The sequence below is a fragment of the Anabrus simplex genome, chromosome 5 (assembly GCF_040414725.1).
Source record: "Anabrus simplex isolate iqAnaSimp1 chromosome 5, ASM4041472v1, whole genome shotgun sequence".
Taxonomy (NCBI): Eukaryota; Metazoa; Arthropoda; class Insecta; order Orthoptera; family Tettigoniidae; genus Anabrus; species Anabrus simplex.
Window position 1 is genome coordinate 442,592,534 of NC_090269.1, and position 26,166 is coordinate 442,618,699.

General features: G+C 37.9%; 1 protein-coding gene across 1 annotated transcript in view; it reads left to right on the plus strand.

The window, feature by feature from the left end:
• The first annotated feature begins 2,179 nt into the window (after nucleotides 1-2,179).
• The window catches only part of LOC136874627 (zinc finger protein 664), a 110,135-nt gene continuing 86,148 nt past the window's right edge, over nucleotides 2,180-26,166 (plus strand). The window contains exons 1-2 of the mRNA XM_068227890.1: nucleotides 2,180-2,286; nucleotides 2,402-2,481. Of these exons, the coding sequence (XP_068083991.1) occupies nucleotides 2,467-2,481 (15 nt within the window). The 5' untranslated portion in view covers nucleotides 2,180-2,286; nucleotides 2,402-2,466. The remainder of the gene's footprint in view (nucleotides 2,287-2,401; nucleotides 2,482-26,166) is intronic.

Below are 26,166 nucleotides of genomic sequence, written 5' to 3' on the forward strand. Positions count from 1 at the left end.
TAACCAATTTCAACGGGACAAACACTGAATTGTAGCGGACGTCATAAAAGTTAATCCCTGTGAATTTCGAATTAATCCATCCCATGGTTGTTGAGTTATAATAACTTAAAGTCTATGAAAATTATACACTCACGGTCACATGGCCAAGAGAAACCACCCCTCCCAGCGCCGGTGTATATATGTCAAGGCTAACAAGCAGAGCAGCGCAGTACAAGGACGAATACACAGATGTGTGTGAGTGAGACAGAGGAGAGACCGACCCTCGTACAGTATGTCCGCACAGTCACGGTGAAAGTACTTGCCGCCGCGTTTCCGGAACAGGAAGTTATATCGCCGACAAACTTATAAAAGACGTCGCACTGTATTTAGTACAGCGCGTCGCGACTACAGTCTAATTCTAAAGACTTTTGAGAATATAATACGAGTGAACTTACTGAAGTGCAAATACCAAATATTTAACGTTCACAGAATATATCATTACGTGTAGACTTAGTTTACTTCACATGATATTGAACTTCTACAGAAACTAATGTGTAGGATTACCAGAACTCATTTCTCTTCGAGTGTTGAACTGTATTTCTTTATTCACGCCATATTAGTATAAGACTTACAGTAGTAATCTGGGTGAATACTAAGAACTTTTTCTGAAGGTAATATGACGTTATAATAACAAGATAATCAGAAAATAATCCTTAGTGACTTAATGACCGTGTTCAAAGACCGTGATTATAGACTATGATTTGCCTTTTTCGAGTGTGAACTGTGTAAATATGGACGTTTCAGTAACGACTTTAAATACCGTAGTATTTCATACAGGAAGGACTGTGATTATTCATTTAACGTCTTAAAGTTCAATTACGGCATAAACTGTGTTCAACAGTAAATGACAGTGTCAGTGATAACTACTCGCACTAAGTGAATTTTTCGTGTGCGAAAAATCACCTTAACGAGCTGCAATTCTACACGATCCAGTTCCAGCTATCATCACCTCATCGGGGACGTCAACATGGTGTGTTAAGGGAACACCGCCGATCCTGATTCTCCACGGAACATTCCAGACGTCCATCCTTCAACATTTGTAGCAACATTTCTTTCATTAAGTAAGTAGTAACAAACTGACTAAAATTTTCTCATTAATTTTGAACAGTGAAAACTTCAGTGCCGCGTGTGAACAAATATTTCAGAGTTCTCATAGTTTCTCAGAAGTGATTAATTTAATTTTCAAATTTAATTTTCATATCTCATAGAAAGACTTCAGGCTTTTCAAGTGTGCTATACATCAAGGTTTACAAACTGAAAACTGAAAACTTTTAACAGAAATTTAATTTGTCATGTCAATTTGCAATTACAAGTGTGTGCTCATATTTAGAAAGACTTTAGGTGGAAATCTAATACCTCGTCTTCTCATATATGAAAGACTTTGGAATCAGTGATATTCATTTAATTTTCATGAACAGAATTCAGGAAGATTACGTTCAAACTTTTAATTTCAATGCCAGATTTGAGTCCAATAATCACATTGCAGGGTCAAGAATCAATAAATTGTTTAAAAAAAATTTTAACCATCTATTATTCGCTCTGCGAGTCTATCCTACTCTGTATCGGCTCCAAACCCAAGTTCCACTCCCTGAAGTCCTACTCATGCCCTTTCCCCAAAAACTTTTCCTGGTACAATACGTTATACTTAACAACATTTTTCAGGCTTGTTCTTTACATTAATGCAAAGAAAGTGACTGAAGACTGTGATTTATTAAACAAATTCAACAGCAAGCCTCTTAGCAGAAGAGTGTTGAAATTATAGAAATAGGGAAAAATCGTGTGAGTACTTCTATTTAGGCCTATTTCCCATCTTTATTCTTGTGTGATAATCAAGTGCTAAATGAAAGAAATATATGAAGTGTAGTGTGTTCTAAGTTCTTTTCTATATTTATATCTGATTCACACCGGGCATAATGATAATAAAATGTATTATTTCGCGTTATTGTATGAATCTTCAATATAAGGATATAGACAGAACATGAGAACAACAGAACATATACGCGACGCAAGCGGCCAATGCATGAACTACTTTGTTCGCGCAGAAATGTGTCGGCTTGTCCAGGCTTTCTATTATAGCGTAGGCAACGACTGTACGGTATTTTGTTAAACTAGGTGCGTAGAACAGGCAGTATGAGAAGATCGAGACGGCGGTGGTTCTGAGGAGCGCTATTATAGGCTATTTATTGATTCTGATTTGATTTTGAGGTGGTTGACATGTTATGTAATGTTCTTGTTTAGTTTTCTATGGTGAGCATCTGAGATCCTGCGTTAGCTTGGGCAGTTTTATCTAGTGAATTGTGTTATTTCCCTAAGATTTTCTTCAAATAATTGTGATTTCTTTCATTGAACACTGTGTTCACAGCCTTCAACACACCGGTACTGCTGATAAACAGAGTCCCAGTCTTCTAGATCTCCACAAAGGCCTACATGGTAAGGAAAGAGGTAAGCTCTATAAAATGTCAAATAACTCTTACTTTTCAGCCTGTTGTAGGCTATCTTCATTAAATATTATCTAGGGACCATTCTCCTTGGTATTATTAAATTTCTAACAGAGATAATCAGTAATGTATATAACATTTTGGATAAAATTGCCTAAAATTGCATGGCTATTTTCCAAATACTCCCCTTGTTGTGTACACACAGGAACATATTTTAAGGAAGTCTTACATTTGGTCTGCACTGAATTTAATGTTAAAACACTTCTTTATACAGCTTACATCACATCTGGGATGAGTTCAATCAGATTTGGACCAGTTTCAAGACATTCATTTAAAGATGGAGAACTGCCTAGTTTTGCCGAAGCATCAAAAACAGGTCTGATTCTGGTAGTTACACTGTTTTACTTTACAACTGGTCTATGCGGTATGTAGTGACAACAATGAATACATTCAGCTTCAGGCACTACTACTATAATTCCCTCAGCCAACCAATCTTCAAACACTTCATTGTAATCTCGAAGAAGATCTTCAGATAATTTCTTCCTCATGGAACCCAGTCTTCTTTCAGCAAGATTCAGGTTTGAAGGCAAGGTAGTCCAAGGTAGCCGAGCTTGATATCAACCTTCTTCTGGGCGATGAACACTTTGGAGGAAATGATCTTTCACTGCAAATTCTTGTTCCCTTTTTGTAACTTTCTCTACAGGATCCGAAATGCCTATTACATGCAACCTCCACAAATCAGTAATACTTGCCTCTTTAATAAACATGGAAGTTACAAGCAAGTCTTCATTTTCTTAACTTCTCTTGGTATTAGGAATCTTTCCCATCAAAATCCAGCCTAACAATGTCTCTACTGCAACTAAACCACAAGACAGCACTTCTCTTTTTCCCGTTAGAAGTTTGCCAGCCACGTCTGCCCCTATAAGTATTTCTATAGGCCCCAAACTATCCTCATTATTGGTGACATCTATCTTAAATTTCTGCAGCTCATTCATCCATTCCCCTTCCGTAACATGTGAAATGCCTCCACAGATCACTTCTTGGTCTAAAGCCTCAAAATTACACCGAAATTCATCGTTCAGGTCCCCTACACGCACCCTGTAAAATTCATGCTCATTCCGTTGTGTTGTTACACCACCAAAAAGAGAATGTGAGATGATCTCCTTTTGCAGTGAAGTGTAATCCATCTTTAAAGCCGTCTTTTGCAAAAAAGCACGGACACATTCAGTCTTTTTATCAGATCTTACATTTACACGAAGAGTTTGTAACAACACCTTGGGTAAAGTGGAAACATTTGCCAATGTGACTTCCTGAATTGAATTTTCTTTACTGTTGCTAACTGCTTTGGGGACAACATGTTTTTCTAACAACTGTCTGCACATTAAAAGAACATGCTTCCCACCACATATTATACATTTTATGTTTTTTGCCTTAAAATTCTTTTGTCATATGCCCTGACTTCAGTCACATATAACAACACCCCTTTTCCCTTAACAGTTTCTGTTTACTTTCCATTGACATTTTTCTAGTGGAGAAGCAATCTGCACTGGTATGATGACCCTCATAAAACACACATTTTTCATCCTTATGTTGATTTGATGTTAATAACCCCATATCTGTAGGAATGTTGTCGTCTGAATCCTTCCCCTTGTGCTTCAGAGTTTCTTTTGCCCCTTCACACTTTAAGTCAAACCCAGAAGTAGCAAGATTTATTCTCTGTTCACCCTCCACCTCTGACTTCAGGAATTTCATTAACCCCTCCAGATGGTCTTTCGCATTTGCAGCAGAGGTGAATGGAATACTGCATTGCCAAATTCTTAATAAGTCTTCGGGGGGGCACGATTCAATAAGGGTAAATAACATAGAGGCACACATGACCGTTGTGACACCAAGTGATTCTAGTGATCTCATCTGTATTTCCAACTGATCATAAAGTTGAGACAAGGCAATTCTGGATTTGGATTGTGAGGCCTTGTGTAAAACTAACCTCAACAGCTCACGTACATAAACCTCCTCAGGAAGATCTTCTTGGCCGAAACGAGATTTTAGTCTTTCAGTTGCTTTGCTGTAATTTATTCATGTTGGCGGGAAATTCTCAACCACCTGCATAGTACATGATCCTTTTACTGTTGCCTGTATTAAATATTTAAATTTATCCTCCACAGCTATTTCGGGATCTTCATCTATTTTTGAGAACTGACTCCAGAATGGTAACCACTCTTTTAAATCCCCTCCAAAAGTGCGGAATTCTAACTTCGGCAACTTGAATTTCTTGGTTTGTTGGTTGCTAGACCTACTAGCAACACTACCTGCTTCATATTCGGTTTGTTGAACCTGTATTCCTGAAATACGCAATTTAAGGTCCAGATACTTTTTCTGAAACTAATCAGCCCCTTCCATTTCCTTGTCAGTATCAGCCTCGTCATCATCTAATAACAAATCGAGCACTCACGAATCTAGTTCATTCAAAATCGCTATCTTACTTTCTAACAAGGTAGATAATGATTGAAGTTCCGTAATATTAACATTTTCCTCTTCAGTCAAATCACTAACCTGTTTAGCAGTTTTCGTAAACGAAGTCCTTGTCGCTCTCCTTTGCTTCAATAATTTATAATTATTTATAATTTATCATTTATGTCCTGTCACGGTTGCCACTAAATGTTGTGTAATACCATTATGTGCAGGAACATATTTTAAGGAAGTCTTACATTTGGTCTGCACTGAATTTAATGTTAAAACACTTCTTTATACAGCTCACTTCACATCATAAGTACTTTACAAAAACATAGCGGCCATTACTCCCTCAACTGTTTTTGTGTTGCTTAAGTGTCCAGCAGGTGGCACTGCCGGCAAATGGCTGACAGTATTGACAGCAAAGTCTAATGCAACACCCCTCCTCTTCTAAAGAACATGCCTGATCAATAACAATCTGGCTACCGAATTAAACAATTTGTGGACTAACTCAAAGAAGCTGCTGGCCCAGGGGAGGACCGTGCATCGAGAAAACGATTACGCCGCAATCTGGATAGGTACATGCGTACGACAAAGGGTTCAGATGCAGTTGTCATATAGAGCATGGATAGAAATGGAATGGCATATGGCTTTTAGTGCTGGTAGATCCCAGGACAGGTTTGGCTCACCAGGTGCAGGTCTTTTGATTTGATGCCCATTGGCAACCTGCGCATCATGATGATGAAGACTACAAATTCACCCAGCCCCTGTGCCAGGGAAATGAACCAATGATGGTTAAAATTCTCGACCCTGCCGGGAATCGAACACGGGACCCCTGTGACCTGTGACCCTTACCAGGATTACCTGATTCAGGAACTGGAAAACATCCAAAGAAAAGCAGCTCAATTTGTTCTGGGCGATTTCCAACAAAAAGAGTAGCGTTACAAAAATGTTGCAAAATTTGGGCTGGGAAGACTTGGGAGAAAGGAGACGGGCTGCTCAATTAAGTGGTATGTTCCAGGCTGTCAGTCGAGAGATGGCGTGGGAGGACATCAGTAGACGAATAAGTTTGGATGGTGTCTTTAAAAGTAGGAAAGATCACAATATGAAGATAAAGTTGGAATTCAAGAGGACAAATTGGGGCAAATATTCGTTTATAGGAAGAGAAGTTAGGGATTGGAATAACTTACCAAGGGAGATGTTCAATAAATTTCCAATTTCTTTGCAATCATTTAAGAAAAGGCTTGGAGAACAACAGTAGGAAATCTGCCACCTGGGCGACTGCCCTAAATACAGATCAGTAGTGATTGATTGATTGAAAGGCCAGCACTCTAACCATGTAGCCGGACTAGAAAATGGATGATTTACATAATTTTTAAGTGTGTTATCTATTTCGTCGTCGTGCCTCGAAATATGTGATAAAGTTGCCAGAGAAGTACTGATCTGCAGCACATGTATCACTTAGAACGAACATTCCTCGTTGAAATTCATGCAATACTGAACCATAGATGACAGAGCCTTGCTGTTCAGAATTCTAAGCAAAAATGTCACAGAGAGGTTTTTCTACATGCAACAAACATACGTTGACTGAAAAATAATGAACTAAATCAGATTATATCTAATAGTGACTTTGAAATTTATATGCAGGCTGAATTATCACTCTGTTCAAGAGTGTGTGACAGTGAGATCTTTAGTGAGCAGTACAGAATGTACAGAGCTAGGGGTGCATAGAACTGTACATTACAGCATGTGACAGTGAGATCTTTAGCAAACAGTACAGAATGTACAGAGCTAGGGGTGTATAGAACTGTACGCTACAGTATGTGACAGTGAGCTCTTTAGCAGACAGTACAGAATGTACAAAGCTAGGGGTGTACAGAACTGTACATTACAGCATGTGACAGTGAGTGAGGTCTTTAGTGAGCAGTACAGAATGTACAGAACTGTACACTACAGTATGTGACCGTAAGCTTTTTAGCGAGCAATACAGAATGTACAGAGCTAGGGGAGTACAGAACTGTACATTACAGCATGTGACAGTGAGTGAGGTCTTTAGTGAGCAGTACAGAATGTACAGAACTGTACACTACAGTATGTGACCGTAAGCTTTTTAGCGAGCAGTACAGAATGTACAGAGCTAGGGGAGTACAGAACTGTACATTACAGCACGTGACAGTGATGAGGTCTTTAGTGAGCAGTACAGAATATACAGAACTGTACATTACAGTATGTGACCGTAAGCTTTTTAGCGAGCAGTACAGAATGTACAGAGCTAGGGGAGTACAGAACTGTACATTACAGCATGTGACAGTGAGTGAGGTCTTTAGTGAGCAGTACAGAATGTACAGAACTGTACATTACAGAATGTGACAGTGAGCTCTTTAGTGAGCAGTACAGAATGTACAGAGCTAGGGGAGTACAGAACTGTACATTACAGCATGTGAGAGTGAGTGAGGTCTTTAGTGAGCAGTACAGAATGTACAGAACTGTACATTACAGAATGTGACAGTGAGCTCTTTAGTGAGCAGAGCAGAATGTACAGAGCTAGGGGTGTACAGAACTGTACACTACAGTATGTGACAGTGAGCAGTACAGAATGTACAGAGCTAGGGGTGTACAGAACTTACACACACACTTCCATATTCGAATAAAACTCATATGAGTGCCAGTTATGCTTTCCTTCAACTTATCCTTAGCCGACTTGTTTGCTAAATTTAATTTCCTGGTAAGTTATTTCAATTTCTCATCATTTGCACAAAATTTCCTAACTCCATTTTTTTCCTACTGCACTTCCTCATATATCTCTTTATTTCTCTGCTATAATCTTTCCCTTTCCTTACCACATTTATAGGTATGCAATTGTTTCCACACTCCTCAACAATTCCCTCAAACATATCCTGTACAATGGTTATACATTTATTTATCAGTTTCAACTAATCATAGTCTCTATCTACAATATACTCCATACCTGCCTTATCAACCATATGATACTACCTTATATTGCTACTGTTACAATCTTTCTTTCTATTGTGTTTATGTCTATCTATGATAAGAGAATGATTGAATGAGTGGCTAAATGTCGTAGAAAATAGAACGTAGAGAAATACAATAGTTGAAGTGTTTCTGATCCTGTTATGATTAAGAGGGGACTCACAACAATGTAATATATTAGAGTCCAATAACACTGTTCTGTGGAATATTGAGAGCGGACAGTGTTATGATAGTAAACTGGATAAAAAGTCAGGTTGTAAATTTCACCAAGGGGAAAAGTCTGTGTTAGTAGGGTGATAATACCTCAGGGGGGATCACTATAAATAACTGCATTTTAATATCAGGAATGATCTATATTGAGGTAATCATATCAATGAGGTTGTTAAGAAAGTTTACATATCAATCAACACAGTTATGAGAGGAGTATTTAGGAGTTGTAGTAAGTATGTGAATTATAGAGCATATAATTCTCTGGTAAGACCCCAGTTAGAGTATGGCTGGAGTGTATGGGATCAACACCAGGACTTGTTGATACAAGAACTTTTTTTTTTTTTTGCTAGGGGCTTTACGTCGCACCGACACAGATAGGTCTTATGGCGACGATGGGATAGGAAAGGCCTAGGAGTTGGAAGGAAGTGGCCGTGGCCTTAATTAAGGTACAGCCCCAGCATTTGCCTGGTGTGAAAATGGGAAACCACGGAAAACCATCTTCGGGGCTGCCGATAGTGGGATTCGAACCTACTATCTCCTGGATGCAAGCTCACAGCCGCGCGCCTCTATGCGCATGGCCAACTCGCCCGGTGATACAAGAACTGGAAAAGATCCAAAGGATAACTGTCAAAAGAGTAGTTTTTCAAAAATGTTGCCCCCTTCGGGCTGGAAAGACTAATATTTATTATTTACTTTATTGTGAACATAACAGGTCACGAGTCCCAAGTACAATGTTCACGACAATTGTTACTTAGACATTAAAAATATAAATTAAAACAAAAACCATATATAGCTAGAAGAATCTTAAAAATTAAATCCAGTGACACACAAGTCACATTACTAAAATCAAAATCATTAAGGATAATATAACTAATATCTAGGGCAAGGCATTTAAAGACCAAAAAATAGCAAGAAAATGCAAAATAAAAAATGCATTTATGACCTAAAAATGGTTAAAAAATGACACAAAATTTTAAAAAAAATGACCAATAAATTAATCGTAAGTCACTTATTTATTAATCCTTTAAGAAACAATTAGCTGATTTGAGAGAGAATTTTAATGTATGACAATGCATTAAGTTTAAATTATTTTTGTTACTAACAAAGTAAATACCACTTTGCACCCCTGGTGAAAAAAAATGAAATATTTTAGAACGGGCATATTCTTCAAATACTCTCCTAGCAAATAGGTGTCATTAAATTAACAAAGAATATTTAAGAAAACAAACTTCAGTGGCTGTTTACAATAAATTCCAATTGAAATGCACAATAAAAACTTTGCGTAGGTTCTCAAATGAAAACGATTGTCTATTGTCTGCAAGTAACGATTTGTACATGGAAAAGCTTCTCTCTACCTCAACTGAAACAATTGGTGCATACTGAAAACAAGCAATATCTCCCGGATTCAATTCACAGTCGGTAAGAGAAAAATTTTCACCCGACAATGGTTTGCCAATAGAACACAAAGTTTTATACCCACTGTTCTTTTGCAACACCTTATTCAATTTCATGGATACAACTTCACCCACTTTACCACACACACGATTCAGATCATTCACAACTTTATACACAATTTGCAGCTGCTCCACTAGTGGCACTTGGGATTTTTCTAGAGCACTTATTGCATTAGGAAGGGATCCAAAATTTCTTTTTATGTAGGAAAGTTTACCTGCAATTTCTTTGTCAGCCAAGAGTTCCTGGGCTGTTTTTATTGATCCAGCCTCAGTTTTGTCAAAGGAATCGACCACGTTCTTTACAACTTCAAAGTTCTCGCAGTAACAACAACAAGCCTCAATCCACGTTCCCCATCTAGTCAAAACAGGTGAAAAGGGCTAGGAAATTTCAAGAGCTTCTGTTTTGAATGCTAGAACTCTAGATGGGGCTTTCAAAAACACTTTCTTTATGCACCCAGTTAACTTGTCAACTTCAGGAAAATTATGTTGTACCTCTTCCACGGTCCGATGTAACGCATGGGCTAGGCGTGTGACATGCACCATTTTCGAGAAGAGCGCTTGTAACGAATTTGCAGCCCTTACCATGTAGAGTGCTGCATCTGTTATTAAAAGCAGCACATTGTCATTCCGAATGCCATCGGGCCACAATAGCCTCAAAGACTGGTCAAACAGTTTGCTAATTGTTGACCAGTTAGCTTTGTCCAATTGCTCACAATGTAGTAGAAATGATTCTCCAGCATTCCCTGCTTCCAGGACGCCTACAATATCGTTGGCTATATGTCGTCCCATACTGTCTGTTGTTTCATCTATGCATACCCATGTGTTTCCGTCTCCTACCCTTATCCTTATTTCTTGTAACGTTTTGTCATAGCATCTTCCAACGTAGGTTCTTCTTAATGTTCAGGGATCTGGTACAGATTTTCCAGTCTCCTCTTCTAAGAATGTACGCAGCTTTGGATGATTTAATTTGTTCAGTGGAATATCGGCACATAAAAATGCTGTACACAGTTTCTCACAAAATGGAGAAAATGTTGAAGATTCACCCAGTAGTGTCTGGTGTAAGCCACGGTTTCTTTTATCTTCAAGTCGCTGCAAACCATGTTTATGTTTTTCTCGCGACACATGTTGTTCAACTGTAAACTTCTTTTCTGCTGAAACTCGCACATCACACACTTTGCAAAATAATATTTTCCCATCAGTGGAAAATATATTTTCTCCATATTGTGTAACAAATTGTTTTAATTTAACAATTGTACTTCCTTTAACTTTGGGCATCTTGCAGTAAGTACTTGTCAACAAAGAATTCACTCGACTCTCAGTACGCGGGCGACTGACTTCCTTCTTATCTAGCTGAAGATAAGGAGCAATGCCCAGCTTGGGCGAGTCCATTATGCGTCTTACATATAGGGGAAGCAGGTACTGCTTATAGTATGTTTTCTTGGAAGTGCAATCGAGTTGAAAATACTCTCTCTTGAAAACTAGTGGCAGCAGGGTATGTTGCAAGTCTACGTTCTTTCTTAAGCAAGTTATTTGTCTGAACATAATAGACAAGTATTGTAAACATAAATAATATTAATTAAATATCCAAATATAATGAAATATAACACTTCCCAGAAAACAATTAAAAATGCCAAAAATGACCTATCTCTTGTAAATGGCAAAAAATGAAAAAAAATGCACTCAAGCTATGTTTTGGCCTTCATAAAAAAAAGATGCAAAAATCATCAAATGCCTTGCCCTACTAATATCACATTACAGTACTAATTAATACTAATTAAAATTAGTGTAATGTTTAAAACAATTATTTTAATAGGATTTCCACTTGGAATGTAATACATTTAATAATATGGTTTACAACTTTGATACTAGTTTTCCTTTTTTTAAATTTCTTCATAATCTATTAAATTATATTCAAAGGCACAGTATTACATGTCCAAGTGAATGTAGCTTCATTCATACTAAAAATATCAACATAGGGATGAATATTATTGTCGAGTCTCATTGCTCTGTTAATTGGGGGGGGGGGGGTTCTTATGGATTTCAGTCTTAGCCTTTGATAGAAGGAATATATTTTTGGGACAGCTTAGTTTATATGGCACATAGTATGTTATTGACTTCAATATAATTGAGTCATAATTACAAAATTAATTATTTTATGCATAAAAGTGTAATCTTTGTAACTTAGTCTGTGGCACAAGCTATTCACACCATGTTCCTTCAGTATACCTGAATAATTTATGAAGGTTGGGTAATTTCCTGTGATTTTATAAGTCATGAATTTTAGAAACTTGTATATAAGTTTAGCAAGTACTTGATTTGGTTTACTGATAGTTAGTTGACATGGGAGTGTCTGAGGACATGTTCAGGGAGAGGGTGAAATCCAGAGTCAGTAGATAGCCTCCTCCCTTGTAATAACACCAAGTGGTCTGTTCAATACATCACAGGGAAGTCGTGCTTTTAACTAGGATGGTGTCATCACTCCCCGCTAGGAAATGTAGCTTGCGGTGAGCCATCTAGTGGTGATAGAGAGTATCACTTACTGTACACCAAGGATCAAGTATTTTCAAGTTTAAACCGTCATTGTTATGAAGTCTTCCTCTTCTGAAGGCGAGGAGCGAAGTCTCCATGAAACATGCAGGATATGTCTTTGTTTTCTTTGACATGGCAAGATCCTGAAATATGGTCATTTCTCTCAATATAGGTCATGAAAGCAACGATCTTAACAGTTACAACTACTGAACCATATGATACTTATCGCTGGATTTGGTGCTCGTTGACATTGACTTTTACCGATAACTTACATTCAAGAGTGTCTATGCTTAACGTTTCTTTCTTCTCTTGGGGAGAAACTAAGTTGATGAGTATTGTTCCTGCATAGCAGAGTGTAACAATATGGAAATGTCATGACACACATTATTCCATAAAGTACATTTATGGTAAAATAAATATTATTAGTTTTAAAAATGTTACAGCATTACAGATGACAAAAATATGTAACTCTTATTAATTAGTGCATTCAGGCCTTTGTTAATATCACCTAGTTATGAAGAGGGATGTGGGAATTTCGTCTGGAAATCACCAGTGGTGATGTCCAACAGCTGATATATAATACCAATATAATGGGTCTGTTATTGGACATAATAAATTTTCAGGCTAACTGATTCCTGTTGCCAGCATTTCACTCCGATGTGCTAATTTGGACTCGTCAGTTTGTAAATAGTACACTTACGAAAACACACAGCTAGTTCATACTGTGTTGGCTATTTGAAGCTGTACTGTGAAATACTTTGTCCCTTTTGTAAAAGTTGAAGCTTGCAAGGCTATCAGATGACATGGATATAGATTCCCACGTTTACAAATTAGGGACAAATTATTCAGGTTCCCTAAGTGAATCTATATCCATATCAACTGTGATACAATGCACTGTTCATGAGCAAATGAGAAAAAATAAAATTTCTGCAGACAAGTATTGTAAACTTATTGTCATAATGAAATTGAAGATTGGAACTACCATAATCATTTTTAGGGAATAAGAAATCAATGTTGCATCTATTTTTATAGTGGGGACTGAAGTGTACATGAAGCATAAAAATTGAGTAAAACATGTATCGTCTTTAAACAATTGCTGTTCTAATTTATGGCACAGTATAAGTAAGCCCACCTACCTTTTACAAAGAGTGCACAAAAGTTACCAAGTGTTGAGATTGAGGCTCCTGTTTAACCACCTGCGTGCCACGCACCCATCAGAGCGGCTTTCGCTCCTCGCGCGAAAAGTGCCAGAGCCGACTGGATCAGCGCGATGATTTCCTAGTGTTTAACGGCTTCTGCTAACAGATGCCTCTGGGTGTTTTATTCCGTTAGAAAGCTGAGGTTTCAAGCTTTCACGAGAGTGGCATAGTTTTGGCCTTGGAGATCTTTGACACGAACGGAGGGAGTTAATAATCTGTGATGTTCACAAGCTCTAAGTTGTTGACAACATGGCGAGCTGTAGTAGAGATAGTTTGGTTGCCGGCTTGGCTGATGATAAGCTAATAGCATATTTAGAGGAAAATGATATAATAGCAGATGAATTAGAATTGGAAAGTGATTTTGATAGTGACGTGATACCAGGAACATCGCCATTATCACCAGTACCGAAAAGGAAGTGCAATTCTGGCCCCAGTACATCGGGTGTTCAGGTTAGTAGGTACTCGATTGCAGTCTGTGGAACCAATTAAAAATTCACTGCCAGTTCTGAGTGATTCAGAAAGTGACAATAATGATGGAGCTATGGATGATGCGAGTGATAATGACAATAATAATGAAAGCAATGTGAATGCTAATGTTTGTTTCCGAGAAATTTTTCCGAACCAGTTCGATAGGCCTACCACTCCCGTCATATACATGGAACTCGCTGGGCCTAAATATGCACCTCCACATAATGCCCCTGTAATAGACTATTTTCAGTTCTTCACTAATTCATTGATAAATTTGATGGTAAATGAAATAAATACGTATGCCCAACAATTCATCTCAATATATGCATTTTCACCACAATCAAGGGTTAAAGTTTGGCAGGCTACTTCTGTATTGGAAATGAAAGCATTTCTGATTGTAATATTTAAGGGTGTATATTGTTGAAATATGATCATTGTTAAGTTTTCACTAATAATTATTGTGTACTCCAAAAGGGTTATGCATTAAATTATTGTTCAATGCCAGGTACGATTGACAGTGGAACAACAATTTCAGTGAGGAAAATGATGAGTGCAGATTTTTAAAAAATACGTTTTGGGGTGGTTGTAGGTAAATTAATTACATTTTTAATTATGCTGTTTTCTTTAGAATTGTATGTGTATTTTACCTATGTTCTTGGATTAGGCAATGTTACAAACTGTATTTCCAAAATTAGACTAAATATTAAAAATAAAAATGAAAATTAACAATTGTTAAATTGTTGCCAATTTAAAAATACATTGGAGGTGATTTTCACATTTATAAGCATTTCTTGGTAAAGTCAGAAGCATATTTTATATAATACTGCAAGAATAATGCATACATTTAACAAAATAAATTTTGAATTAATATTTCTCTGAAAGTCTGCAGAACCACTAAAAATAGCTTGGCATTCTTAGCCAGAATTTCAGAAAATGGCTTGGCACTAAGAGGGTTAAAAATCTGATTAGTTAGAAGCAAAAAATGCTCTCAGGTTAGTCAGATGTAATTTATTAAGTAAACATTAATATAGATAATTCCTTTATTAGTGGCAAAGGCTGAAGTTGCTGTTTGAATCTCTCTCATGCACTTAACTGCTGTAAACTATAAATCTACATATAATTAGAAATGCACATACTACAAAAAATAGTCACTATACAAATAACACAAAATAATATTATATTAATATTGTGCTAACTACGTAATAAAATGAAACAAAAATGAAGTAACTACATTAAATTCATTTTTCCATATAATCCTTCAATAATTATTCATCAAATCACTAGGATCCACTCAGAAGTGATCATAACAAGCCACCTTATACCTCATTTGAATAGCAACATCCTGACATTTGTCGGTAGAGAATTTCATGACCTTATGCAGGGATTATGGAAGGAATGGTTGTAAACAATGATATGGTTTATGGGTATGGTAAGACAGGTGCCAGGCCTTGTATTGTGGTCATGATTGGTGAGATAAAAGAATGGTTAACAAATAAATGTGTGAATGTTGTGAGAGATGGCAGTTAATGAAGGTTTAAAAATATTTGTCCTATAACATCAGCTCACATGTTGTTTTGTACACACTATAAACTTTGTTCAATGAGTTAGAAAAGTTTTCTCATTTTTCATAGTTACAGAAGTTGATACATTGTTTGGGTATTAAATTGTATAATTCCAGAACAGTCCATTCACAGTTTGAGGAATAGAGAATATTACAAGATGTGAGTTAAGAAGGGGCTCTTAATATTCTTTTGTCTGTAGGTTAATAAAATATTAATATTTCAGGTTTTTTAAATATTGGTTGTTCTGATTGTCAGTATTTTTGCAGAATTCCTAATATATCACAGTTATGTCGGGGATTCTTCTGTACTATGTCATATCCTACAACTTGTTTGTCCAGTTAATAGAATGCGTTGAATGAGTGAAATAAAATTTGGCTGCCATCTTTACAAGTCATTTCATGAGATTTATCAATACATAAATAACCTCCTTTTTCCCCTCTTTATTCTCCAGAGCCAAGTAGATAGCTGGGATGTTTTGCCATCTCTTGGGAATTTTATTAAACTACTTTCTAACATAAATGATAAAGCTTTTTTGTAGATATACACCATCTATAACTTGTGTGGTAGAACAGTGACCAAGCTCTTCCTGCTGTGTTGTGACTTCTGATCAAAAAAGTCCTGTATCAAATTGCCGTAGTTCAAATATGAACTTGTCTGTTTCAGTAGATCAAGTCATCCGCATAGGACAAACTGCTTAGTACAGTTCTACCTACCTGAATGCCTCCTGCCACCTTATACCTTTGGTAACTTAGCCTTTATCTTCTCATTCCAAGTACTCTCCTGCCATTGATCATACCTGTTTGCATCAGCAATCATTAAATCAGTCACTACTGATCTGCATTTAGGGCAGTCGCCCAGGTGGCAGATTCCCTATCTGTTGTTTTCCTAGCCTTTTCTTAAATGATTGCAAAGAAATTGGAAATTTATTGAACATCTCCCTTGGTAAGTTATTCCAATCCCAAACTCCCTTTCCTATAAACGAATATTTGCCCCAATTTGTCCTCTTGAATTCCAACTTTATCTTCATATTGTGACCGTTCCTACTTTTAAAGACACTGCCGAAACTTATTCGTCTACTGATGTCCTTCCACGCCATCTCTCCACTGACAGCTCGGAACATACCACTTAAATACAAAGTATGTTACAAGTGTTATTTTTTTTTAATATGCACCTATTCATTACAAAGAGATCTTTTTTAGAAATTAAATATTATTATAAAATATTAGGGGACATGTTTTGCCCATATTAAGGGCATCAAACTCAAACCTGTATGGTGAAAAATCAGGATCCTGATTGTTCTTAAAAGTCATAAAAAGAGGATATCTATGTAGGTGTTCGTCTAAACATAAAAATTATTAGAATTTCCTTGGTTAAAATCATATTATCAATCTGCATGTCATAAGTTCACACGATTATACTTTCTGGAGTGTTGAGTCAATGCGCCCAAAAACCTGTTGGGGTTAGAGCATTAAACAGTTCAATCTTTATAATGAAACAGAAATGTGTTTCCTTGAATACTCCTGTTAGAGGATAAGAAAAAGTGAAGTTGATAGACTGTTAAAGATGTTAATTTGGTATGTTATGATAAGACAACAGTCTTCTTAAGTAGCTGTTCAGCTGCCTATAGTCTTATTTAACTGGCTGAAGTAGTGAAAGTCAGATGTGTTACGATGAGATAACAGTCTCCTTTAAGTAGTTGTGGGAGCAAGGAAAAAGTATTCGGCTGTCTATAGACGTATTTATCTTGCTTGAAGGAGCGAAAGTCGAAGGAATATTGACGTTGATAGAGCTTTCTGATGTGATGTCTGTAACAAGAGGAGACTGAATGCTTAGGAAAGATATTTTTGAAGAGAATGTGAGTTTAAGAAAAGAAAAACATGGAAAATGTATAAAACACTTACCGTTTTGTCTGTAAAGATGTTATTCAGTTATGAAAAGGTTAGTTAAAGAAAAACAACGTTATGTGTAGGTTCATTTGTTTCTTTGACTGTTATGGTGTTAATCAGTTGCTATGGTAGCATTGAATGACTGACACTTGTGCTTCTGGTATTGTATCGATATGAGATTGGCGGAGGGGAGGGGTTTGGTGGGGCATTAAGTTTATGTGTTGTTGGTTGCAAGAGATTTGCGTGGTCGGACAGGGAGGGAGTCGTGTTGAGTTGCTGGAGATTTGCGGGGGGCAGACATGAGGGGAGTCATGTTAGTTAAAGTAGTGGAGGTTCTAGAAGATGTTAAATTAAAATTTTTAAGAATGTAGTTATGTTTTGAATTTAGAGTTTGTAATAATTTTGGTAAACTTTCGTATAATGGATTCTTGACCTCAATTAAATCATTGAGGTTTAGATTTTTGTTGTAGTATTGGTCCAAAAATATATAGATGGTTTCAAGTTCATTAATCAACTTTCTTTTGTTTACTCTTGTAATAATTGTGAGGTGTTGTTCTGTTGTTGCAAAGTGATGTCCTGTTTCTTTCATATGGGAGCTCATAGCTGAAAATTTATTGTGCTTAATGGCATTATAGTGTTCTAAGTACCTAGTTTGTGAAAACTCCAGCCTGTTTGACCAATATAAGAGACGTTGCATTGCTTGCAGGTAAGCCTGTATATGCCTGAGCCCGAGTAAATGTTTTTGCTTGAATTGACTGTGTTGTGATTTAAAAATAATTTTTGGTTAGTGTTTGTGGTCCTAAAAGCTATGTTGGTATTTTTGTTTTTTATTGGGTTCAAGATCTGGTGAAAGTTGGATTGTTGTAGGTGAAGGTAACGAATTTGGATTTTTTAGATTTGTCAGGGATGAGGTTTGTTGTTAATTTGAATTGGACCTTATTTATTAAACGGTTAATCATTTCAGGTTTATATCCATTTATTTTTGCCAAATCCTTTATATAATTTAGTTCTGTTTGAAGGTTCTTGGGTGTTAGAGGGATTTTTAAAGCTTCCAACCAACACTCTCCTCTAGGCTACCAAACCAGCCCTTTGGATGATGGGCAGGAAAACCTTATATGCCTAAGAGGAATGCTCCCAGGTGAGAAAGTTGGTAGTGCATTCGTCCCCAGGGGGGAGATAAAGCGAATACAAGAAAGAGCTAGAGAAAGCACAGTCAAAACAAACATGACATTTAAAAATAACCCAAAAGGAGAAAATACACACTTACTGGAAGCAGAGAAGGGAAGCGGCTTAAGGCCGTGGTTACAATTACCAAAAGAGACACTGGCAGTGCTCCATTGAAAACGGTGAATGAAAAACAACACCTTGGTGACATAAAATAACTAATTGGTACTAGATGAGATGTAACAACTTCAAGAAGGAAAAACGAACTAAATGAAGCTAAATTTGAGTAAAACCTAGGTTTAATTCAGAAAAGGAAAAGCTGTTGTCAGAAGATAAATTCAATAGCATGTTTGGGAAAGGTTGCATGTAAATAGTAAAATAATTAATAACTAAATTAATCAGAAAATATTTTGGTATCGATTAACTAATAATTAATAACAGATTAGAAACCATTAAATAAGGAAAAAAAGGTTGATATTCATTAACTCATTAAAGTAAAGGGAAATAGATTGATGTTCATTTAACAGATAATAAGTAAGTAATTAGGAAGCAAAGAATCAGGGAAAAAAAAAGAAAACGTTGACCTCCATACCTTTCTACCAGAAGTTACTAATAGCTAATATAAAATGTGATCAATCACGTTAATAAAATAAACCAAGTAAACTTTTAGTTTCAGTAAACAAGATTACGGTTCAGTTAGATGCTAAGCAGAACGCTTCTCTTCGTCACCTCAAGTAATTTACTCCGTTACCACCAAGGGGCTGTTTCCAAGATAAGTAATAATTTAACGTAGAAGTTTATGCACCTGCCCCAACCATACAAAAAGATAATTCATACTTTAAATGGTTGGCGAAAATAAATTAACAAAAATCAAAAATAGTCAACAGGATACACCCAACCAAAAATATTAACAGAGAACAACACAAAAGCCGCATATCGGTTTACTCAATCCAATACCCAACAACAACACAAACAACATCATGTTGCCATGGAAACAGGAAAACAGAGCAAAACCTCCTTACAGAGCTAGGAGGAGAATAAACAGTAACAAGGAAAAATAATCCGTAAACCCCAGCAGAAAGAAACCATACCAAACAGAGCAGAAAGATACACAGAATTACGAACAGGAAACCTCAAAAATAAAAGTTGATAAGCTCAATACCTTGGAAAAGCCACCTTAGTTCACACGAAAATATTACAACACTGGCCAGAAATGAACATTATTAATTTTAAAATTAAATTTACGAAACTAGTCCACCGTGCATTTTCCTCACTCCGAAGAATAATTAGTTAGAAGAACCCATCTTCCAAAACGCACTAGCTCACACAATGCCAAATCCGAATTCGATGATATAATTTTTATTATTATTATTATGCTCATCCAGATCAAGTACTTGAAACTTTTCTTCATGGGGAATGAGAAAATAATAGCACAGGTATGTACCTTTTCAGACACTACACTTTAGAAAATCCAAACCTGATCTTTGTTGTTGATGGAGTCAACAGTCATTCCTACTACTTTCATGTCACTTACTAATAACATATAGGCTTACTGAGGGCATCAAGGTAGAGTCATTCTTTTATTTCTTGTGCTGTAGATCCATGTAAACAATGAAAAGCAAAGGTGAGAACTTTATTTGTAACTATTTTTACAGGTGTTTTAGCAAAGATTTGTAGATTTTAATCTACAAAATAAGGAAACTGCATGTCGCCATAAGACCTATCTGTGTTTGTGTGATGTAAAGCCACTAGCAAAAAATAATTTAAAAAACTGCATTTCTTTTGTTGTAATATTAAGGGGATATGATGGCAGGAAATGCATTAATTAAAAATATATTTATATGACAGTTATATGCTCATAATAAAAGGTACAGTAGATGAATTACCCTATAAGTTAATCCAAGATCTTACAAGAGCCATTCACCATACTCTGTCAATCATTATTTTATATAATCAGTATTTACAAACAATTTTGACAGGCAGTTTAAGATATAGAAAAATGAATTCATTTACCACCTGCTCAACAGCGCTAAATGACATTCTACTGTAGACGGCCATAGTATTTAGTTGTTAGAAAGGCATTCTTTCACTTCTAAAAATAGCAAGCATCTATTATTGTTTTGCAGTGTTTGGTACTCATGTTTGGTGAAAATGAAGGCAAAGTTTTCATTTATTGAGCTCGATAGCTGCATTTGCTTAAGTGCGGCCTGTATCCAGTATTCGGGAGATAGTAGGTTCGAACCCCACTGTCGGCAGCCCTAAAAATGGTTTTCCGTGGTTTCCCATTTTCACACCAGGCAAATGCTGGGGGCTGCACCTTAATTAGGGCCACGGCTGCTTCCTTCTCACTCCTAGCCCTTCCCTGTCCCATCGTCGCAATAAGACCTATCTGTGTCACCACGAGGCCACTGAACTTAATCTCGCTACGAAGAATCCAGAAGAAGCTTTCACCAAAAATTAGATCACTATAGTAAATGGTAGAAGGTCACGTTAAAGAGGAGTTCATCCAGGTTTTAGCGTGAAACACCATGCTATTGTGTAGCAAACGTTCCCACCACTACACATCATGGCCACTCGATCACTACTCACTCGTTGGCACGCAAAATTAATAACTTGTTTAATAGAAGGCAGTTTGGGTTTAGGAAAGTTTATTCCACTGAAACCCAACTCGTAGGATTCCAGCAAGATATAGCAGATATCCTGAATTCAGGAGGTCAAATAGACTGTGTTGGGATTGACCTGTCTAAGGCATTTGACAGGGTAGATCATGGGAGACTACTGGCAAAAATGAGTGCAATTGGACTTGACAAAAGAGTGACTGAATGGGTGGCTCTGTTTCTAGAAAACAGAACTCAGAGAATTGGAGTAGGTGAAACTTTATCTGTCTCTGTAATAATTAAGAGGGGAATTCCTCAAGGCAGTATTATTGGACCTTTATGTTTTCTTATATATATATCAATGATACGTGTAAAGAAGTGGAATAAAAGATAAGGCTTTTCGCAGATGATGTTATTCTGTATAGAGTAATAATTAAGTTACAAGATTGTGAGCAACTGCAAAATACTAGTTGCTTTACGTCGCACCAACACAGATAGGTCACATGGCGACCATGGGACAGGGAAGGGCTAGGAGTGGGAGGGAAGTGGCCATGGCCTTATTTAAAGTACAGCCCCAGCACTTGCCTGGTGTGAAAATTTTCATTTTCCTTCAACTGATTCATTAGGAAAGTATTTCATGACCGGGCGAGTTGGCCGTGCGCGTAGAGGCGCGCAGCTGTGAGCTTGCATCCGGGAGATAGTAGGTTCGAATCCCACTATCGGCAGCCCTGAAGATGGTTTTCCGTGGTTTCCCATTTTCACACCAGGCAAATGCTGGGGCTGTACCTTAATTAAGGCCACGGCCGCTTCCTTCCAACTCCTAGGCCTTTCCTATCCCATCGTCGCCATAAGACCTATCTGTGTCGGTGATATAATGGATGCAGAAATTTTCTCACGGAACTGGAGGGTGTATCATAGAGATAAGATAGGAATGGTAGGAGGGGAGTATTCATTCTTGTGAAAGAAGAATTTGTAAGCTACCAAAAATTAAAGATGACAAACACGAAATTCCAGGGGTAAGGCTCATCTCTAAAGATAATAGGCAACTTGATGTCTTTGGAGTGTACAGGCCAGGAAAGGGTAGCGCAGATGCTGATTCAGAATTATTTGATAAGATAATCAGCTATGTGGGAAACGGTAAGGAAAGCAACATGATTGTAGCGGGTAATCTCAATTTACCAAATGTCAATTGGGAAGGTAATGCGAACGACAGGAAGCATGACCAACAAATGGCAAATAAGTTAATATGGGAAGGGCACCTGATTAAGAAAGTGATGGAACCAACTAGAGGGAAGAATATTCTGGATGTGGTGCTGGTAAAACCAGATGAGCTCTATAGAGAAACCGAATTAATAGATGGTATTAGTGATCATGAAGCTGTTTTTGTGGTAATTAAAAATAAATGTGAAAGAAAGGAAGAGATTAAAATTAGCACTATTAGGCAGTACCATATGGCTGATAAAACAGGCATGGGGGAATTTAAAAAAAGTAACTATGATCAGTGGAAAACGGTAAATACAAATGTAAACAGACTCTGGGATGGGTTTAAAGCAATTGTTGAGGAATGTGAAAATAGGTTTGTAGCTTTAAAGGTGGTAAGGAATGGTAAAGCAAAGCAAAGTCACCTCCGTACAGGCCATGAAAGCCCGTGGAGGAGGGGAAGGTAAAGGCTTCCACCATTGTTAACCCCGGCACGTGATGGGGTAGAGTGGTTAGCTCTACGCCCGGCCGCCTTTGCCCCCAGGAATTAACCTGGTACTCATTTTTGGTGAAGGCTGAGTGAACCTCAGGGAATGGTAAATGTTACCGTGTTTTGGTGGTAGTTATGCATGAAAGAAGGTGCTGGGTGGTGAATGGGTCTCAAGCTACTAAAGTGAAATTAATTTTAAAATTTAACAAGGTTATATTTTCTTTTCAAAATTAGGTAACAACAAATAGAACAGGTACTTAGTAGCCGAAACACGATTGACAAATACATTTACATAGGTACCCCATTTGGGGCTTCAAAAGTCAGAAACATAATTCTTGAGCAATGAGCCCAACCTTACAATGAACACCATACAACAAAGGGGCCGAAAACCCCCAAACATGCCAGAAACATCTGCTTCCAATTACATCCAAAAGCCTCCTTGAGGCAGAAACACAATTTTCAAAAAGGGCAACTTCCCCCTAAAATACAAGCCTATCATAGGCCACTCCGAACTCCATCTTTAAGCCGTCCTCAAAGGACATATACACAGGGGCAAAATACCCAACCTACTGAGGTCTGTTAAATAAGAAGAAGATTAATACATGACCTCTAAAATACAATTTGAGAGGAGGCGAACTTGCACTCCTAATACACTTTGCTTAAGACCTACTTGGCACTAGGCCGTTAATACAAGGGCTAATCCCATACTACAGAGGTGACTTAATAGCAATTTACATTACATTACGGAAGAATTGGTTGAGAAAAATAAGTTCACCTCAGGACGATGTGAGTGGGAGCTCGAGAGGGTTAAGCACTCTCTATCCCGATATGTCGTTTTAAAAGAGAATATATGAAAAGAGTAGTTACATTTTAGGAAAAGGTTACATGGTTGAACGCTTAGAACCCGCCCCGAAAGTTAAACTGCTGAACTAGCAAAGAAAGAAGTTATTAATCGGCCATTACCTTGTTGTTGACCGCTGCCGAAGAAAGAGGCGCTTCCCGCCCCCTGCTATGTACTTAACACACTGAAAGATGGAACACAAGTGGCCCGGAGACCCGAAAATCAGCAGTTTATATCCTCTCGCGGAAGGTTCTAGGCGTTAGGGGAAAGAAAACACCCTCCCACAAACTCTTTATTGGGTAGGACCCCGCAACAGATTCAAGTTAGGGGAAGATACACCAGATTGGTCAGAAATTAATAGAAGAAATTCGGGATTGGATACATTCATAACAGGGGGAAGAAAGGGGTAAATATTGCCAACTTAAACAATGACAGAAAGAAATTTAACAAAGAACAAACTCTTGAAATTAAATTTTCTCCAAAAAAATAGTTCTTTGACTCCGCACTAGGTTGCACTATTGTAGATCTTCAGTAGTGTCCTCTAGAAGAGAAAGTTCACACTTCTTACTTCAAGCGAAACAAAAACACATCAAAAGTGACACAGTTCTAAAACTCCAAAATTTACAGGTAGTGACATCTTCTGAGAAGGTAGAAAATTAATAACGTCAATAAAGTTCAGACTTCCTCCAGCAGAGGAGTTTTAACTGGCGCGCATTTAAATTAGCGGCGTGGAGGTGTACCACCCGGTACAGACCTCCCCCCCCAAAAGTTCCTCCAAGGGGGTAACACAGAAGAACATAAACTTTTGTTTGAAAATAAGGTCCAAGTTTTGATGTTGATATTAAAATAAATTGCAGAAGTATTTGAGAAATTTCTTAATTCAGTTCCAAAATTTTTGTTGTAATTGGTAACGTAAGGTATTTATGTTTGTAGAAGGCGAATTTCTGAAGATAATCTTTTAAAAGGTGACGAAAAATTTTGCAATGTCCACCAAATTTGTTGTTGAATTCCCAAGTGTAGTCATCTCTTATAGTGACTGTCCATGTAGTTGATGTAGGCTAAGTTGGATGGCCAGACCGGCCGTTGCAGCTTGCGTCCAAAGGAGGCCGCTCGGACCCCTCAAGTACCCTGAGATACCGCTCGCCCGCACTATGAGGGGAGCAGAGGTGTTGAAGCACGCCGCGCCCGCGGTGAACATATACAGGCTGCGGGCAAGTAGCAGGTCGTGCGCCGCACATCAGCCTTGGCCGGGAGGAGAGCTCCGGCTCGCCGTGCACACGTCGTCCTCGCTGGGGCCGAGGGGGCCCGTCCTCTGCTCCAGTAGCTGCACGGCGTCGCGCGGCTGGGGGGGCACTGAAACATTAAAGCTTGGCGGCAGAATTGTGTTGGACTATCATCTTCTTTGAGGGTACAGGCTTGTGGAGAGGTTGAGGGGCCAGCGGCGTGCAAATATCCATGGCATAAGTTAAGCCACTGTGTAAGGTGGAGCAGGAGACGGGAGCGTGGTAATGGCCGAGGCAAGGACAGAATGGCAGTTTAACGGATCGGGGAAGGTTTTACAAGAGGCTTACATATAAGACAAAATATTATAGAAGGGGCAGAAAGCTTTAAAAGTTGAACTCAAAAAAAAAAATATAACCTTCATATTCCTTTCAAATTATATGAAGCAAGTTGACACAAAATTTACACTGGTTTCACCTGTGACAGGTGAACCCTAAATATCCTCTCGGTGGCTGGATTGCTTAATAACAACGTAACCGGGGTGAGGAAATCGAGAATTATACAAGGCCCATGAAATCTGGGGGCAAGCTTGCCCGCGGGAACAAAATTTTTGACCATTACTTGGTCACCTACCTTTAAAGGGGTGGGTCTCCGTCCACGATCATACCTTTCCCTAACCTTTTCATGAGATACTTTAAGATTAGCTTTAGCCTTCTTCCAAAGATCTTTAATGTTGTCCGGATCTATTGTCTCGGGCAAAATGTCACTCAGAGACCAGAGGTTAGAGAGCGGCGTGTTGGGAACAAACTTAAACATCAAAGAAGCTGGAGTAAACTTGTGAGATTCATGAACCGCCGAATTCAAAGCAAAAGCTATCCAATGCAGGGACGTGTCCCACCTGGAATGATCTTCATGATGATAGGCAATAAGTGCGGACCTGAGATTACGGTTAACCCGTTCAGCCAGGGATGGTTGAGGGTAATAAGCAGAAGTCGTTACATGAGAGATGGACAAGTCAAAACAGAATTTACGAAAAAGATTAGATGTAAAAGCCTTAGCATTATCAGATACAATATATTGGCACGGACCAAAAGAAGCAAAAATAGAATTTAAGCAAGTAATTGTAGACTGAGCGGTAGCCAGTTTAGTCGGAAATAACCACGAAAATCTTGTAAAACCATCTACACATACAAAGATGAATTTGTTGGCATTTCCCTTCGACTGGGGGAAGGGTCCTACATAATCAATATACAGGCGTTCCATGGGGCGCGATGCTTGATGCGAAGACAAGAGGCCTACCTTGGTGGACATGGTTGGTTTACTGAGCAAACAAGATTTACAAGCTTTTACAAGTTCACGAATTTCGCCGTCCATACCTTTCCAGATGAACATTTCACGAATCTTTTCACGGGTTTTAAAGATTCCA